The following is a 19,692-nucleotide window of genomic DNA, read 5'->3' as shown; positions in this document are numbered from 1 at the left end:
TAAAAATTGACTATGTTGCATTCTTTTCTCAGTATTTATGTCACATAGAGTGAAAAAGCAAAAGTCCCTCTTCACAACAGTCAGGCATAAGATTCCTTCCCAGTGATCACGGCAGTTACCAGTTTGCTGCCTGTTCTTGCAGATATTTTTGTCTGTGCATGTACATGCATCTATGCAGACATACATGCTACTAGGAATATGTAGTTTCGTGGGTTTTCCTTTTTCAGTTTTAACATAAATGGTATCATACTTTCCCGAAGGTTTTATTATTATTATTATTATTCATAAATATGTGATGATGACATAGTCCATCCAATAGCTTCACCACACTAACCCTCATCTCCTGAGGAGTGTTTAGTTTGTGTCTTTGTTGTTCTTGTAGTAAATAATAGTTGAGAAAGCATCTTTGTGTATGAAGCTTTTTTAGGAGTGAGGATCATTAAGACCCATTCCTTATAATTTCAGCAATGAAGTTTCTGGAGCAAAAGAACAGAGCCTCTTTATATGTATAGAAAAATTATTTTCTATATGGTTTTACAGATTAAAATTTTTTTTATTATAAGGTTAATGCATCTGCTCTTTTTGCACTTGTTACACACACACACACGTGAAAATCCAACCATCCTTAATGATATAACATCAAAGTACGAGGCCACTTCTCTCCCTCACCATACTCCCTGTGGCATGCCAGGTGTGTATCGTGTCATATCCTTTATCAATATAAACACACACACACACACACAGAGAGAGAGAGAGAGAGAGAGAGAGAGAGAGAGAGAGAAATGTGGATGTGTGTTTGATTAGGCAGAGAAAATATGAGCAAAAAGAAGGCATTTATCCAGATTATTATTATTTTTTAAAAAAGACTATTTCCCTGCTTTTTTTTTTTAACATTTGCAGACTTTTTTTTTTTTTTTTATGGTGTACCCTTCTATTACTCAGGTTCATGGAATTTCAAGCTAGACTTTATCTTTCCTTAAATACCATCCTTTGCAGATGGATCCTCATGGTGAAAACTCAGATCTGCCCATGGTCCTGAAGAACAAGCAGTAGGGCTCAGGAAATAACCCCAGCTCCCCCTGAAGGCCCAAGAAGGGTGGGCGCAGCTTTGAAAGTCTGGGTGTTTCTGAATGCCCTGCGGGTGGGCACAGTGGCATCTCCCTCTCCCCGAAGAGCGAGGAGCGTATTTGTAATCTGAATATTGCTTGCCAGTTTGTGAAGCACACGACACTCTAACTAACCATGCAAGAGGCTCTGCCCCTCAGGTTCCGGAGGGTCCAAGCAACCAGCAAGAGTGGGATACATTTCGGGGCCTGGGAGTTGTCGGTTCATGGTGGCAGGTTTCAGTGAGCACTAGAAACCTTCCCTGGCCTCTCAGCCCTCCTGCGAGTCCAGTTTTCTGTTGTTCTAGGACCCGGTCCCTCGGTCCTTAAATTCCTGCATCCCATGGGGAAGTTTTGCAATTCTGGCTCCAAAATGTGTCCCCATCCCCCAGGCCCCTTCACTCCCTAAAACTCTTGGTGGGGCAGGGAAAATCACTCCTGCTAGGACAATTCTGATGTCCCCCTTGTCCTTAGACACTCACGGCTGAAGCTCTGGGTCTCCAGGTCTCTGTAGACCTCTGAGATGGCAGCTCCTGGCTCTCCGGGTGAGGCGAGAGCCATCAGAATCAGTGGAGGGTGACAGACCTGTGACTAATCTTTCCCAACTCATTTTTGGCTTCCTGCCCTTTCTGTTCATTTGTCGCTGGCTCAGGCACACAGTTGCCAAGAAACGTCTTTATCAAGACCCTCTTTTACAAAATAATGGCTTTTGTCTTAGTGCTCTCGGTGGTTATCGCTCTTTTCTTATGTATTGAAGGCACAACATTTTCCCTTATTTTCCTCCTGCTCCGAATGAATTGAGTTTTCTTTCAGGATCTTTGTAAGTTGCAGTTCTTTTTCTTTCTTTCTTTTTTTTTTTTTTGGTATAGTCTTTCCTCTTTCCTAAGCTTCAAGGGCGCAGCCGCTCCGCGGCATGTGGGATCCTCCCAGACCGGGGCGCGAACCCGGTTCCCCTGCATCGGCAGGCGGACGCGCAACCACTGCGCCACCAGGGAAGCGCTGCAGTTCTTTTTCTGATGGCTCTGGATTCTTGCCTACACACCCCATTATTTCTTTGAATTCCTTTTTTAAAAAATTTCTTTGAATTCTCGAACAAGCTGGCTCAGTTTGTTCTATCAGTGACCCTTATTTCTGTTATAGGAACTGTTTCCAACCCTCGATGTTTTTGCTTTTAATGTTTCTCATCCAGAAAGCTGATTTTATTCTGAGCTCTTAAGTTATTATTGCTAATAATAGTGCTGTTTGCCCATAGTCCTCTGTTTCCTGAAGAAATCCTTCAGACACAATTGGAAATACTTTATTTTAATATTGTGAACTTGGGTTTTCACAAAGTCCATTTACCAATGTTATGCCATCAGTTTCCTAAGATTTGGGATGTTCTGAGGCCCTACCTGGGGGCTGTGTCCAGGGCTTATTGCAGAAAACAGGAGCCAAAAGCCACAAAGTCCTGGGACCCTCAAGGTTAGCTGGAGTTTGAAAAAAATAAAACACACTGAAACATGCCATTTTTAGCTAAGTATGAACTGTAGCTGAGCCCTCAGCCCTGTGTATGAAGGTACCCCTAGGAACCTGGCCTGAAGTGTACAAATAATATTACTGGTATCTTGAGCCACATGTATGCCAGGAGTTATGTGAAATACCTTACAGGTGAGTTTTATACTCATGGCAAATTCAGGGCATAGATATTGACATCACCGTTCTTGTTTAAGGAAAGCAAGGCTCTGGGAGATTTATTTCAAAAAACTAAGCCTTCAACTATTAAGTGGAAAAACCAAGATTTGAACTTACATAGCCTGCATACAACACTGATCAGATAAAGAAAGTTCAGGAAGTTAGATCAGTCTTTATACAGATAAATCTCAGACCTAAGTGGACATCAAAATCCATAGAGAGCTTGCAGTAAGTTAGGGACTTGTATTTCTAACAAGTTCCCAGATGCTGCTACTGGACAGGGGACCACACATAGAGAGTCACTGCCTCAGATTAACAGTTCATATGGACAGTGCTTCGTCGTCTCTCCTTCAATTTCCTAGCAATTTGTCTTTCATCCTGGCTGTGGCACATTTCTTTTGCTGCCTCATGGTGTGGCTGTCAAAGGATGACCAGAAACTGTAAGGTCTTCAAAGGCACAATACCTGTTCAAATTCTCTCTGCATGAGCATCCTAACAGGTGCAGATAAGTGTTTATTAATTGTGGCATGAATGATGTAGGGTCTTGTTACCTGTTGTTAGTAAACAAATGCTTATATTATTAATAGCTATGATTTAATGATTACTTAAGCATTTTACAGTCATTTAAGAGATGCTTCTTTGCTCAGTACCAGAAGCCTAGAAGGCAAATTACTCAGTAGGCTAACAAAATATTGAAGATATAATAGACTTTTCTTCAGGTCTAGATGGACAACATCCCCATTTATGGGCCATGCTTGAAAATAACAAGCCTGGGCTTACCATAATTCCAAATGAATTTTGAAAGGGGCCTCTAATACGCACTGAAGCTAGAAATCACCAGGGTTAATTATTCACAAATTCTTCTAACCTCCTCTGGCCAGAAAGGTATGGGGACTGAGGAACAGTTACTGTTAACAGTGCAGCTTTCAGAAGCTTGTGACTCCTAGAGAGTAGACAGTCCAGGCAATTCCACCAAAACTCCCAGGTCTGTGACTTGGCCTGCCTGGGATCACACACCCATCCTTGACCAATTGCTGAGGCTGGGGGATGGAATTCAAAGACGTCCATGATAGGAATAGCCTACCTGAGAGGTGTGGCTGGTTTCACTACCACTTCACTTTCCATTGCATTATCAGAACAAGGTAGCTCTCCAGAAGATTCAGGAAGGCTGTTCCAGATCCCTTGAGATACCAGATGACCTTGATCACTTCGTGATCAATTCTACATCATAGCTTGGAGGTCCAATTTTATTAAGCATGGTCTTTTTCTTTTGGTGGAAAATATTTTTATTTTTTCCTCATTTTGTAATTGTATGATTAATAAATGAACATGTTTTTGTTATAAACTGTCTAAATAATGTAGAAGTATTCAGGGATGATACTCCTTCCTAATCATTCCTCCTTCCCACTGTTCTCCCCAGCAGTATCTGCGCCATCTTTGTCTCCTCTCGGTGCCCTTATGTCTTCAAACGTGGACCCAGTGAACCAAGCATCCTTTTGTTCACACCCTTAAGTGGTCCCCTCTCCTTGAATCTGGGCTGACACTGTGACTTGCTTTAACCAGTAAAATGTGGAGGAAGTAACAGTGTTTTTTTGAGACTAAGCTTAAATCATTAAAAAAAAATGGCTGCCTTTGGGACCACAGTTTGGAGGTACCCTAAGTGTTTAACTATACATTTATTGATCAGCATTTGAGGAGGGGGTTCACATTTTCACTCTTTAGAGGCAATGAAGTAATGAATATTTTGCATGTACAATTTCATGCACTTATGCATGAATAGAGACCTACAAATAACATTACTGGGTAAAAGGCAAGCACATTTTCCATATCCATGGATACTTCCAAATAGTCTTCCAAAAAGTTTTCACCAAATTACACTTGTTACAAGAATGTGTGACAGGGCCCATTTTCCTGCTTCCTCACCCAAGTGACTATTCTGCTGGGTGAAAAATTGTATCTCTTTCTGGTGTTATTTTAATTTCTCTGATCCATCCAACTGGGCACTCGTCTTTACAGATGCATGTTGGCCAATTGTCTTTCTTCCTCTGTGAATCTTCTGTTTGTATCCTTTGCCCATTTTGTCTATTAAGTTGATGGGCTTGGTTAATTTTTTTGTCTGTTTGTTTTGGGTTTTTCTCAGTCTTTCACTTGCCTTTTCATATTGTTTATATCGTTTGTCTTCTTCTTCAAAAATGATTAATTTTCATAAGCTCACTTATGACCTTTGAGTTTTAGGTTCTTTGATAGAAATATAATCTTCTATTTCTTGTAATGTTTCAATAATTTTACTTCTTAGCTTTAGCTCTTTAATCCTTTTGTGATTACTTTTGTGCATGGGGTTAGGTGAGCATTTTGGAGAGGGCATGCCTTTCATACATAACACACACCTTATACACCATACACAACAGCTGTGGGCAGGGCTGTCTAGATAGATCTTTTCCTAATGTACAGCTAGTCAAATCCTCACACTTGCTGACTGGCTTATCTTTTCTTTAGTGACACCCACAAATCTGTATACCTTTTTCTTCTCGGCCCCATTCTAGTCCCTTGCATGATTTGTCTATTCCCATGTCAACATCACATAATTTTCACCAGCAACTTTTCATTTTTATTTTCTTCGGAAATTTCTTTGTGTTCTTAAGGATCCTCCTTTATGATATAAGTTTTGGAATTAATTTTTCTAGTTCTGGGGGTAAAGTCCTGTTGGGACTTTAATTGGCATCACAGTGAAATTATACATGAATTTGGAGGAGGATTGGCATGTTTTTAGTGTTAAATCATCCAATCCAGAAATCATGGTATGTCTTTCCATATAAGCAGGTTTTAAAAAATTTACTCATCCATAATTAAAGTTTTTTTTCAACTTAATCTCGCAAATTTCTTGTTTATTTCATGTTTCTTGTTTCTTTTGATTGTAAATGGGATATTATTTCCCTGCTTTCTTTTGTTAGCATTTGCCTGATTTGAATCTGTTTTATCTTCTTAGTATTTTCTTTGTCACTTTGTTTAACACACATATATCCTTTTTATATCTTTATTGGAGTATAACTGCTCTACAATGTTTTGTGTTAGTTTCTGCTGTACAACAAAGTGAATCAGCTATATGTATACATATATCCCTATATCCCCTCCCTCTTTAGCCTCCCTCCCACCCTCCCTATCCCATCCCTCTAGGTGGTCAGAAAGCATCAAGGTGATTTGAATCTGTTTTATCTTCTTAGTATTTTCTTTGTCACTTTGTTTAACACACATATATCCTTTTTATATCTTTATTGGAGTATAACTGCTCTACAATGTTTTGTGTTAGTTTCTGCTGTACAACAAAGTGAATCAGCTATATGTATACATATATCCCTATATCCCCTCCCTCTTTAGCCTCCCTCCCACCCTCCCTATCCCATCCCTCTAGGTGGTCACAAAGCATCAAGCTGATCTCCCTGTGCTATGCAGCAGCTTACCGCTAGCTATCTATTTTACATTTGGTAGTGTATATATGTCAGTGCTACTCTCTCACTTCATCCCAGCTTCCCTTTCCACCCCGTGTCCTCAAATCCGTTCTCTATGTCTGCGTCTTTATTCCTGCCCTGCCACTGGGTTCATCAGTACACACATATATTTTTAATCAGTGTGAAAGTCTTTGACCTTTAATTAGTGGGTTTGATCCATTCATGATTGTTCTGACCAATGAGGTGTTTGGACCTATCACTGACGTTTTGTTTAATGTTTTTTCTTTCCCTTTCATTTGTATGTTTTAATTTTTTTCCCTTCTTTTTGCTGGTGGGGCTATTTAGTTTGGAAGTTGATCATTTCATTCTTATTTTTACAGTGGCTTACAATTTTTTACACATGTATGTAAACTTACATTTTTCTCCTGCTACCTAGAATTAGTTCTGGCCCTACTTTCACAAAACACAACTGCCTTTAGCAAGCTTCCCTCATCCTCTTCAACCATTCTTTTTTATCTGTCCCCTACCAGCCATGTTGAGGTCTTCTGAGATTTTAGCTCCCCATCATTGTAAAAAAATATTTGGAGTTATGCATCAATAATTAATAAGGCATAAGGCATACCTGTAAATTTTTTTGATTCTTTTCATATCATTGTTTCTCGTAGCCCACATCCTTCTGTTTTTTGTATTCCTGTTTTCCTGGAATAATTCTTTCAGAGAGCATCTGTGGGTGGTTAACTTTCTGAGTCTTTGCTTTGCCCTCCCACTTGAATGGTAGTTTGGATGGATATAAGATTCTTGGCTTAGTACTTCTCTTTTTCAGTCTTCTGATGTTATTTGTTTTCATGTATTTGATGCTGAAAGAGAACTTCCTTTGTAAGTAACCTGTTTTCTTTCCCCTTCATGGAATGTTTTCAGGATGTTTCTCTCTTGGTCCTTTTGTACTGAAATATGAAAAAAGTGGATCTTTCTTCATATTTCTTCTTGAGCCTTGTAGCCTCCCTACAACACTATAAATTTTACTCTCTTTGTTCTTAAATATTTCTTTCCCTCTACTTTTTTCTTTTCTTTTCCTGGAATTCCTGTGAGGCTGATGCAGGGACTTCTGCATCTAAATTCCACAACTGTACACTCTCTTTTGTATTTTAATCTCTTTGGCGCTAGGAGGTTGTCTTCAGTTCTGGGAGGTTTTCTAGGCTCCATTGTCCAGGCTTTCACAATTCTTGAGTTTTGTACATCTCTGGAGCCCACTGATTGAATTTTCTATGTAGTAAAAACCAGGTAGACATGGGATGGAAAAATCAAACTCTCATTCCCTGTGGTTACCAAAACTTAGAAAATAATGCCTCGGAATACACTGAAGAAGGAAAGTGTAGGAGATATATATATAAGTGTAGGAGATATATATATATATATATATATATATAATAAAATCAGATAGTCTTATTAAATGTGATAAATAATATCTGAAATGGAAACAACTCTAATGTTTATGGATACAAAAACTTAATAATAAATGTAATTCTCTTCAAGGTAATATATGAAATTTTGATCGTAATTCAAATAGTTTTTGAGGGCAGGAGAACCTGACAAATGATCTTAAAGTTCTCAAGGAAAAATACATACAAGAGACACAGAAATTGACAAATGACATAGAATAGAGTTTAGGTAAAAGTCCATACAGAAATAGGAATTGGATATACCACAAAATTGGCACATCAATCCAGGAAGACATGGATGAATTATTAAATCAGTGGTACTGATGTAAGTAGTAGTCCATTTGGAGGCTAGTATTATAATTCATGTCATAGCCTGTATAGACAAATTCCAAATCGATAAAAAAGGTAAATGAAAAACATTAAAGTGAATGTATAGACAAATAAATGATAAATATTGTTAAAATAAAATTTGGGAGACTATTGTAAGAATCTAGGGACACAAGACCTTCTTAAGCAAGACAGGGCATTCCAAAGCCATACAGAAAAGGATAGACATGTCATCACAGTAGTTATTACCATATTTCTACAGTAACAGTTCTTTTAGGTAAAATGTAGAAACTGACCATCAAAAGAAAAATGACTGAATGGGAGATTAATATCACATTAATCTATAAGAAAAAGATAAGGAACTTAATAGAAAATTGGGCCAAAGATATGAATAGTCACTTAACAGAAAAAGAAGTGCAAATAGCCAATAAACAAATGAAAAAACTACATAATCTTATTAGATATCAAAGAGATTCAAATTAAAGCAAAACCAAAAAAAGAAATCTTTGCCCGTGAGAGGCAAAGGTTCAAAAGACTGATGCTGTCCACTGTTACGAAGGACAGAGAAATAAACTTTCTTAGACATTGGTGCTGAGAGGACAAATTGCTACAGCCCCTTGGGAGGGTAACTCAACTCGGTGACGTTGGTGGTGGTGTTCACGTAGCACTGCAAACGTGGTGGTGGTGGTCATCATATAATTCCCTGAAGTTGGTCATGGTCTTCATATAACTGTGACAGCAGTGGAGGTACTGACATATCTGTGAAGGTGGTGGTGGTAATCATATAACTCTGAGAAGTTAGTCTACATGTTACTCTGCTACATTTGTCATGGGATTGACATGGCTTTGCGTTAGTGTTGGTGGTGGTATTCACAAGAATCTGTGACGTTGGTTGTGGTCACATTCATATAACACTGCAGAGTTGGCTGTGTCACTCAAATAATCCTGCAAAGTTGTTTTTGGAGGTATTCACGTGACTCTGCAATGATCAAGGTGATAGTATTCATCTAACTCTGCAATGTTGGTCATGTTACTGGTTATTCTGTGAAGTGGGTGCAGGTGGTCTTCACATAACTCTGCTGTGGTGGCCATGATATTCACATAACTGCGATGGTGTGGTGCTGATGATATTCAATTGATATTGGATGTTGGTTATGGTATTTATACAACCTGTGGTGTTGGTTGTGGTAGTCACATAACTCAGTGGTTTCGTTGGTGGTAGTCTTCCCGTAACCTCATCATTGGCTGTCTATTCCCAAAGCTCTGTGACTTTCGTCACAGTATCCACACAGCCCTGTCATGGTGGGGGTGTTTGCATACACATGATCAGCAACCGTGGTAGGTGCGTTCATGTGATTTTATGATGTTGTTGCTGATGTTATTTCCATGGCTCTGTGGTTGGCCAGGTGTTCACATTTCACATACTACCATGGTGGGGGCAGAGGTGGTGTATGATGAGACAACCCAAGATGGCTCTTCTTTTGTTCTCTGTGCATTCCCTGCTTGACCAGTACTTGCTTCACTTACACCCTACTCACATGACTGACCTTCCTACATACTTGCCCTCAGCCCCAGCTAGTGATCATTCTAATCTTTAGATCAGGGCATCTCCACTGTGATAGCTTATCAAAGGGGCGGTGAGGGATGGGCTCCTCTGCTGGTTTCCCTGGTAACTGATTGCCAACCTGAGGTCACTTCCCCCTATAATTGGTAACCTCCCTCTCCCCCGGGAGTGAAGACTACTGCCATGTCCTGCCCTCCCTCTGCTGCACGCGGCAGGTTGTCACTCTAGGACCTTGCTTCAGATCTGTAAGATCCCCCATCCATTAAATTGTTGATGTCTCTGTCACTGACTCCGAGCTCTTTCTTGGGTCTTGAGGCTGGGCGAGTGCAGGGCTTGCAGGCCTGTAGGGTGCAGCCCAACAGGTGGTATTCAAATAACTATGTGGCAAAGGTCGTGTATTCACATGACCCTGCAACATTGGTGGAAGTTGTGTTCACAGATGCTGTGAAATTCATCACGGTATTCCTATAACCCTAAGACGTTATTTTGTTATGGTGTTGGCATAATTGTGCAACATTTGTGGTGCTACTCACATATCTTGTGTTGGTGGTGATGGTGTAATTCAGATAACCCCAGGACTTGGTCACGGAATTTACATAGCTCTATGACAGTGGTAGTGTTGGCGTTAACATAGCACTGTGAGGTAGTGATATTCCCATAACTGAGAGAGCGTTTACAGAATTCATATTACGCTGTGGTGGTGTTGGTAGTATTCACATATCTCTGCAATGTTATAAAGTGGTCTTCAATAACTCTGTGACAGTGGGCATAGTAATCAGATGATCTACAGTGGCCATGTCATAGTCACACATCTGCAGTGGTGGTCATGGGGTTTCCCTAAGTCTGTGACCACAGATGTGGAATTTGCATAACCCTGCAATGGTGGTGGTGATGGTAGTCATATATCTCTGAGAGATACTGACACAACTTTGCCACTTTGGTGGAAGTAATTACTTTGGTGGGAGTAATTAACATTGCTTTGTAAGGTTGCTGGTGGTGGTATTCACCTGTCTCTGGGATGTTGTTGTGATGTTCACATAACTGTGACAGTGTTGGGTGTGGCAGTCCTATAACTCGGTAAAGTGTATTGTGGTCTCCACATACCTTAGTGACAGTGGTCGTCATATAACTCTGCTGTGGTGGTGATGGCATCCACACAACTCTATAACAGCGGTGGTGGCAGTCACATAACTATGCACTGTGTTCATTGTTTTCATGTGACTTGTGACATGGTTGTAGTATTTACATAATTCTGCAATGTCGGTCATGGTATTCATGTAACTTTGTGATGATGTTGCATAAGTCTTCGACTTTGGTGGTGGAGGTAGTCATATAACCCTGCGATGTTAGTCTTCGTATTCACATGATTCTGTGATGTTGTCATTTTAATCACATGACTCTGCAATGTTCGTGGTCATCTAATTCGTGTGCCTCTGTGACCATTCATGGTACCCACATAACTGATGGAGGTGACAGTATTTAAAAAACTCTGTGACTGTGCAGTGGTTAGAGTAATAGTCACATTTCAGAGAAGTTTAAAGTTTTGTTTAAAGTTATATAAGAATATGTGACAGAGCCAGGCTCAAATTCAGGCTTTCTGAATAATTCAAATGCAGTCTTTTCTGTACTACACCATGAGATCTCTTCCTGCTAAGTCTAAATTTAAAGACATTGGTATAAAACATCTGTACCGTCAAACTCCCCAAGGGCTTTGGAACACAAATATTCTATCTCTTCCACTCTAGTGGTTTGTCTATAGCTTTAGCTGTGGCCATATATTCACATATACACATACATTTTCACGTGTAAAACTGATAAAAAATTTAGCTACAAATTTAGATGTGTAAGTTGAAATTCTGAAAATTTATGTTAAATAATGCAGAAGAGGTCTTTCTGGTAAACCAAAATAAAGCACCTTTGGGGGTAATCTATAGTTTATTCATATAACCCAAAATACATTTATTAAATAATGAAGTTTAATGTTGGCCAAAATGTTGGTATTATAGTGTTTTCATTCTTTCTTTAAAATTATAAACCTCTAGAAGCTTTGTAAAGGACTAGAGATGTGATGCTGGAATGTTGGGGTTTGGGTGGTGGTTACATGACAGGTACATGTTTATACAATCATTGAATTATACATTTAAGATTTCTGGGGACTTCCCTGGCAGTCCAGTGGTTAAGACTTCGCCTTCCAATGCAGGGGGTGCGGGTTCAGTCCCTGGTTGGGGAGCTAAGATCCCACATGCCTCACGGCCAAAAAACCAAAACAAAACAATTTCGATAAGGACTTTAAAAAAGGTCCACATCAAAAAAAATCTTGAAAAAGCCAAATTTCTGCATTTTACAGCATGCTAGTTATACCTTGACAAAAGTTTTCAAAAATGTATTTCTAAAGAAAGTGAAAATACTAATGGGTTTCAGAAAAGTTAAGCATAGTGTCAAATGTCAGCACTCAGGGTATTTGCTGATGGGTGTGAGCTATTACTTTTATTACTTTTATAGAAACAGAACAAAGTGTCACCATGAATAAAAAGTTAAAACGTGGCTAAGAAATGTATATGCCTCCCAAAATGGCCTTGTTGTAGTTAGGAATTGTCTCTTCATGTCAGTTCTCAGTGCTCATGATTTACATTTTCTCCCCTTGCAGTACTTGGGGTGCATTGAAGTTCTTCGCTCAATGAGGTCACTTGACTTCAGTACAAGGACACAAATTACCAGGTAAGCCCTCTTGAAAATGGACTCCTGTGATTTTACTTTGGAAAGGAATGCTTTCTGAGGTTAACAACTAGAAATTTCCAGAGGGGAAGTCTGCCCCTTGAGTGCTGGTGACTGGTGACGGGGAGTCAGGACCCACTGTTTCAAGTCTCTCTAGTGTTCATTCATGTTTGTGACATGTGTGTCTTAATACAAGCCCCCTGAAGGACACTGTCCACTTCTAAGCTAGTTTTATAATTAAGCTGCAGACAAATGGAGTGTTTATGTTTGTTTCTTTAATAAATGAAACTCTAAGACAGATTGATATTTAAAAATCTACTGAACTGTGTTATTTCTTTTTAAAAAGAAAATCAAGATGTCAGAGAGAATTTCCAACAGTATACATAGAGAATAAAACGCATGGAATTGGAAGTAGAAATCTTAATGGGAGTAGTAATTTAGAAAGCTGACCAATTCTTTTAAGGTGTCAGTGGTTTTGAATAGGTTTATATATTCTCCAACATCAACTAGATTTTAAACTTCTTGAGGGTCAGTTCTGTTTTTTTTTTTTGTTGTTTTGGTTTTTTTTGGCGGTACGCGGGCCTCTCACTGCCGCAGCCTCTCCCGTTGCGGAGCACAGGCTCCGGACGCGCAGGCTCAGCGGCCACGGCTCACGGGCCCAGCCGCTCCGCAGCGTGTGGGATCTTCCCGGACCGGGGCACGAACCCGGGTCTCCTGCATCGGCAGGCGGACTCTCAACCACTGCGCCACCAGGGAAGCCCTCAGTTCTGTGTTTGACCATTGTTTTTAAAAAATTCGTAGCCTAGTAGAGCGTGTACCTTTAGAAAAATGCCAATTTCAAGTCATCTTGAAGAAGAGAACCAGAAAGCTAGGACTGGGTCTGTGAAATAGCTACATTTCTGAGGTCGATGAGCTTATATTGCTTTGGCAGTCGTGGAATTGTTTAATCTAAATAGTGATATCAGAAAATGCCTCATTTTTATTTCATTCAAATCTCTCTATTGGATATCTTTGGATTAGCAAGCCAAAAAGTAAAGATTGAGCTTTAGAAAGCAATTATTGGGAGTAATTAGCTACTCAGTAGTGTACATTGCCTCAGTTCTATGCTTTAAGCACAACAATTGAAACCCCTTCTTGCTCATTGAAGAAATTCGTGTTCAGAGGGTTGATGTTCCCCTTCTCTCTAAAGCAACTCAAGACACACGTATTGGGAACACATCGACAGTAGTAATCTACACCAAGGGAATAATCCATCTCTACATATTTGTACAAAATGGTTTATGGAAATTGCCAAGGCAAAAGAACGGTATTTTGAAGTGAGAGCATTTAAAAGAAAAGTTTGAATGTCTAATCAATCATTCATTCATCCCAGCCATGAAAAATGCACGTGCCGTGCGGGGTGGGCAGAGTGCTTGGGCACGGGCCTGGAGATACTGGAACCTGTGACACTGGTCACCTCGTGGGTGGTGGCAGTTTTTTTTTTTTTTTTAACTTACACAAAATTGAAGTATATTTGATTTACAGTGTTGTGTATGGTGCGTTTTTTTTTTAAAGAGAATTGTCGACCATTTCTACTGAATTCACTTTATAGATATTAGAACTTCTGAGATGATTTTATGTCATTTTAATTCTTCTGATGTATTTATCGAGTGTTTACTGTGGCTGTGCACATGCAGCATGCTGGCCGACTTGGACTGTCCTGCTTTGCAAGACCTCCTGGTTTTGGGGGAGAAAGATTCACATGCAAATGACTGAGGGGCACAGAGCAAGTCCTGCTCCTCAGGATTGGAGGTGGGTGGGGACCAGTGAGCACGCCCAGTGTGCCCTTGGATGAAGGTCTCAGCACTGTTTGAGACCACCTATAGCAGTGGTAGAAGAGAGCCGTGGAACAGATCTCCAATCCCATTCCATTTAGATTTCAGCAAAGGTACAGCAATGTAATGGGCCAAGTGGAGTGCCATTCTTTGACTCAGAAAACTTGGTGTTGCATTCTGGTCATACCATAATTGCTTTGGGTTTATTAGACTTAAAAAAAAAATCAATTTATTTATCTTAAAGTATAGTTGATGTGCAATGTTGTGTTAATTTCTGCTGTACAGCGAAGTGATTCAGTTATACACATATATACATTCTTTTGGGTTTATTAGATTTTTGAAAACTATGTTTGCTTTTCTTTATGGTGCTTTCTATTGTTTGCCTCATGTTTATCATGTGACATGTTTCTTATTTTAGTTAATAGCCAGAGACCACTTGTAGGACACAATTTGACAAGTCAGCATCAGAAAGAAGCCTTTGCACCCAGGACAGGAGTGCCCACGGAGGTCCTGTAGACATGGCATATTTTAAAGCCTACGTGGTAGCTGAGTGTTAAACACCCTATGATTAAACTCTACCACCGAGGTTTACTTTATATACTAAAGTCATTCCTGAAAGGTTGTAGGGAAATCTAATGTAATTGTTATATTAGGTCCTAGTAAAACCTGTTTCCATAGCTTCTTAGCCATGCCTTTCATAAAAATACATATATATATATATCTTTTATAAGGAAACAACCAATCCCTGCTCATCTGTTCCACTATTTCAAGGTTTGGAAGTGTCTTTTAGAGGTTCTGACAGCCAAACCAGATGTCCTTTTGTTGGGGTCAGTTTAGTTTTATGCTGTTCCTGACTCGGGGTTCAGATTGATTGTGGTGCTTGCAATCACACCAGCATGGGATTACTGATCTCTTACTAATAGGTCACTTTAAAAACGACCCGGGAGCTGCCATAGATGGTGACTGTTAATGGCCTTGCCCTCCTAGCGCTCTGGGCAGAGGCGCTTGGTGACTCGTTCACAGTAATCAGTGCCCGCCGTGTGGAGGAGATGGCCTGTATGTGGAGCCCGGCTCTGCTAATTTCTACCCCAGTGGTTGTTGTGGGAAATAGAACAATTTCTGTATCTGATGCCCACAGGACAGGCCCTGGCAAAAGGGCAGCCTTGTTTAAGTGTTTGCTCCATCCCGTTGCCTGAGCTTGTATTCAACACGTACTGGGACACAAGACCCCGGTGTCCAAAGAAGTGAGTGTTTGCAAGCATGGGGGCATTTGAGGGCATATAGATCGTGGCCTCGACAGCCACTGCTTCCCCGGCTCAGCCTGCTGGTGGGGTACGTGGAGGAGTTGAGAGACTCGGTATTTGTGAAAGTCTGCCGAGGGGACAGATGCACACCAGAAGAAGAAACAGCTCCTGTAGAAGAACTGGCTTCCCAACGTGCCCCTGGTCACACACCCGGCACGGCCTCGCAGAGGGCGAATCTCTTGAGCTCCTTCCCCGCGATGTGTCCTCTGTCCGGGAAGACTCCCTGCTGCCTTATGACGAGGCACTGTTAAGACCATACAGGAATCCCTTTGCCGAAGGTGGGTCACTCTAGAGCTTGTGGCAACTGCCCTCTACTCCCTTCCCCACCACCAGGGGCACATAACAGTCCTTGAAACCCACAAGGGACTGTTCTCCCCGCATGGATTTCACACCTTGCTGTTCAGTCCCTGAGGGCCTTGGGGGAGGGTCTCCGCTTGGTGTCACCCTGGGGAAGGTGGGGGTCCCAAGCAGGGAGGACCCAGCTCCCCAGTCAGAGGTCAGTCAGAGACCTCGGCTTTCATCTGAGTTTCGCCACTGGGTCTCCACACGAGGTGACTGTGGCACAACGCTGACAGCCACTGCTCCAGCGACTGGCCGCCCTGCCCATGGGAACCACAACCTGCGCCTCCCTGAGACGTCCTCTCCTGCGACTTCTCTCACCTTGCCTTGGGGGAGGGGCTGAACTGAGTTACTGTACTTCCCTGTCAGAGCGAGATTTGCCTCATCAGATGGGGCCCACTCCGGGGAGATAGTGCTCTCGGTCTGACGCTTGGAGAGCAGCCTGTTGGGCCGCCCTGCAGGGCGACAGGAAGCTCCCATGTGCTGTGGTCGTGGGAATAGCACGGCCTTACTTTCTTTCCCCCATCCCATCTGCTAATCTTTGTTTGATTTATCGTGTTAAATTTTATCTATTATTGGAAATCACCTTAAGCCGTGTTTTTTTTTTTTTTTTTTTTTTGCCATACGCGGGCCTCTCACTGTTGTGGCCTCTCCCGTTGCGGAGCACAGGCTCCGGACGCGCAGGCCCGGCGGCCATGGCTCACGGGCCCAGCCGCTCCGCGGCATGTGGGATCTTCCCGGACCGGGACACGAACCCGTCTCCCCTGCATCGGCAGGCGGACTCGCAACCACTGCGCCACCAGGGAAGCCCACCTTAAGCCGTTTTGAGGGCATGGAAGGCTATAAATACATACGCAGTTAAACCCAGAGCACTCAGCAAGGTGGTCCTTCTCCAACAGTAAGTGTGAACATCTGATGTGTATTTTTGGTTCTAAACGACCCCAGCTGACCTCCTGCACCGCTTGGACTCATCCGATAACTGCTGAGTTTGCTTTCCACTCAGGCCCACGTAGACCTGTGGGCTCAGTGTGCGTGGTTTTGCTACACTTCCTGGCTGAGCTCCTGTTAATAAAATGTTGTCCAGGGCCCAAGACAAACCTGCTTTTCCAAATTGTAGAGAGTAAACAGTTGGATCTAGTTAACGGTTTTCGTTTCCCTCATTTTAAAGTTGTCGTATTTTCCATGGGCCCTGAAGATACCGGTTTGGCCCAGACCTTGGCCAGCACTGCCCGTGGATGTGACCACTCCCTAGCATCCCGCTTCGCATCCACACGCTGGAGGGTTCTGCTTTGGAACTGGGGCTTTTCAAAAATTCCCCAGGAACATGCATAAAATCCTTTTGGTTTGAAACCAAACTCAAAATTTGTAAAAGGAGAACATTCTTCTTCGGGGAAAGTATTTCCTTCTGTTCTTATTCAACCTATTGATGGGGTCTCCGGAGACTTTTATCGCGGATGCTAGCACATGTGTTGAAGTTCAGAGTCACCTGGCCACGACCTTCTCATGTTACCACAGCCCGAGGAGGCAGAGTGTAATGGACACAGAATCAGCCGTGCGCTGGTAAGTGGGACTGAACGCTGTGACATTGGGATCTTCTCTGTCTGATGTTTCATGCGGGGACTTTGGTTAGAAGGTAGATGTGTGACCACGTGGAATTGGTCTGACAGCTCTGGGCACTGTGATAGCTGCAGGGCCGTGAGTTTGAACAAAATAGCTGGCACTGCCTGCAGGCGGTGGGGAGAAGGGAGCCCGGAGACGAGGTGTTCAGAATCACGGATGCTCCTGCTACGGTGAGAATGGCGGCCTGGCTTGCGGGGGCGTTTCTCGCCAGTCGGGTGCATGGAGGGGTCCATCCTCAGCCTGAAGGAAGGCAAGTCAGACGGCCTCGGTGCAGCATCTCCACTCTGTCCACCCTCCCTTCCCCGAGTCGACCTGGCAGGCTTGGTAACACTCACTCCTCCAGTCACTTCTGGCTCAGTGCTCTCAACAAAAAGAGAAAAAGGCCAAGGTAAAACCTTTCACCATGCAATCCTTCAGCTGCATCGAGTCCCCGCACATCCTCATCCGTGTGCATCCATCCCAGCTGCAGTGCATTTCCCCTCGTGCACTTGAAGGCCCCCTGGCACCGTGTGCCCTCGTTGGACTTCCTGCAAGAGAGGGGCCAACCAGGCTGCGGGCCAGGTGCCCTGGCCCCCTCCCTCCACACCGTATCCACTGCAGCCCTTCACCATCTCGCTTCAAACATTTGTGTCGTGTGGCCATTTCATCACCAGTGCATGGGGATGGGAGCAGTGCACAGGGTGTGGTTTGGGAAAAGGCCATATTTACTAACAAGATACTTGTGTTGTTTTGTGGAGGCTTTCCCATCCTCAGGGCAGCATTCAGCCTGTGAGGGGCTGCGGGGGCAGAAGATGGACGCAGAGGAAGAAGGGCAGGTAAGGCGTTGGACACCTCTGCCTCTGGGAGAACTGCACACAGTCCAGGGAATGACACGGGGTCTGGTTGCACTACCCTGAACAGTAGAAAGATGGAAACACCCAGGAAGGCTGGGGGTGGGGGCTCTGAACATCTTCTTTTCAGGTTTGGGGTGATCGTTCCCTCTTGGACTGTGGCATGGACTCCACGTGCTGCACCAAACCGGCAGGACTTTGGTTCTGTGGCTTTCTCACTTTGCAGGCTGAGAGGAAGAATTGGGAAGGTCCCTTGTTTGTAAACCCGTCGTATCAGTGATGTTAAGATGTGTGCTTGACACCTGGCAGGTGACATGGAAAACAAGGCTGACTTTTGCTGAGGTGCCTTGGTGCTCCACGGATCTGATCTCTCCAATTAGACTCCTCGGTCATGATATTGGAGAATTCCTTTTTCACTACAAAATAAACACCTCTAATGTTGATTTAAGTTCAACATGCCAGGAAAAGGAGCAAATCTGTAAAAATCTTCCCTGAGGCTGGTTGACCGTCAGGATTAGAAAGGAGAGCAGCAGGTGTGAACAGCCTGCACACCCATCCCTGTGTACTCGACTAGTGCAGGTTGGTTAACTTGCGATTTTAGCCTTACTGGCTCGTTCTAAATTTACTTTTTCTGAACACGTTTTTCAGACTGAGTCTCTCGAAGCCTTCCACCCCCAGGGGGGCGAGGCCTGGCAAAGGGGGGAGTTAGTGTTTTCTCAGTTTAGAATTCTTTTTGAAAACACCAGCTTGCCTGCGTGCAAACGCATCCGGGCTTTGGATGAAGCAGGCTGAGTCCTTCCGCTTTACTTCTACATCGTTACTCAGGGCTTAACACCAACCAGAATGGTTTTGTGCCCCTGCGCCTCCTTCGTCATCATTTGCGTGTGAGAATGTGCTAGACAGGGGTGCATGGATCAAGGTGCCCGAGAAACCACGACTGCGGAAAGAGGCCCAGAGTCACGAGGCGGTGGGACAGGCAGCAGGAAGCATGGGAAAAGTACCACAGAAACATGGAAGAAGGTCCCTGGGGCCTGGACAAGTCTGGGAGGATTTCCTGGGGAAGGGAGCATTTAACCCCTGGTGAATTTCTCCCCCGACCACATGGCAGACCAGAAGGAAGCATAAAACTGAGGCAGTTGCTTCCACTTGGGCCCCACAAGGGGTTGTGCCTGTCTGCCTCTGTGCAGTAATTCTAATGCCTGCCAAAGGGTGGGGCCTGAGTCGGATGCAGCGAAGGAACACAGGGCACAGTCTGCACCCATCTGAGGTCCCGCCCCGAGCCCGGCTGCCTTAGGACACCTGGGCCCTAGGGCAAAGGGACACGGGTGTCTGCTTTCCGATAGGCCTCAATTTCATGTTCTGTCTCTTCATGCTAATACACGTTGATGGGCTTCCCTGGTGGCGCAGTGGTTGAGAGTCCGCCTGCCGATGCAGGGGACACGGGTTCGTGCCCCGGTCCGGGAGGATCCCACATGCCGCGGAGCGGCTGGGCCCGTGAGCCATGGCCGCTGGGCCTGCGC

At 43.3% G+C, this 19,692-nt stretch overlaps 1 protein-coding gene across 1 annotated transcript in view; it reads left to right on the top strand.

Moving 5' to 3' along the window:
* SHC3 (SHC adaptor protein 3) overlaps positions 1–19,692 on the top strand; it is a 149,101-nt gene that overhangs the window by 33,112 nt on the left and 96,297 nt on the right. Inside the window, exon 2 of the mRNA XM_024130860.1 lies at positions 12,198–12,268. Within this exon, the coding sequence (XP_023986628.1) occupies positions 12,198–12,268 (71 nt within the window). The remainder of the gene's footprint in view (positions 1–12,197; positions 12,269–19,692) is intronic.

The sequence above is a fragment of the Physeter macrocephalus genome, chromosome 9 (genome assembly GCF_002837175.3).
Source record: "Physeter macrocephalus isolate SW-GA chromosome 9, ASM283717v5, whole genome shotgun sequence".
In the NCBI taxonomy this organism is placed as follows: Eukaryota; Metazoa; Chordata; class Mammalia; order Artiodactyla; family Physeteridae; genus Physeter; species Physeter macrocephalus.
This window is presented reverse-complemented; position numbering and strand designations above follow the sequence as displayed.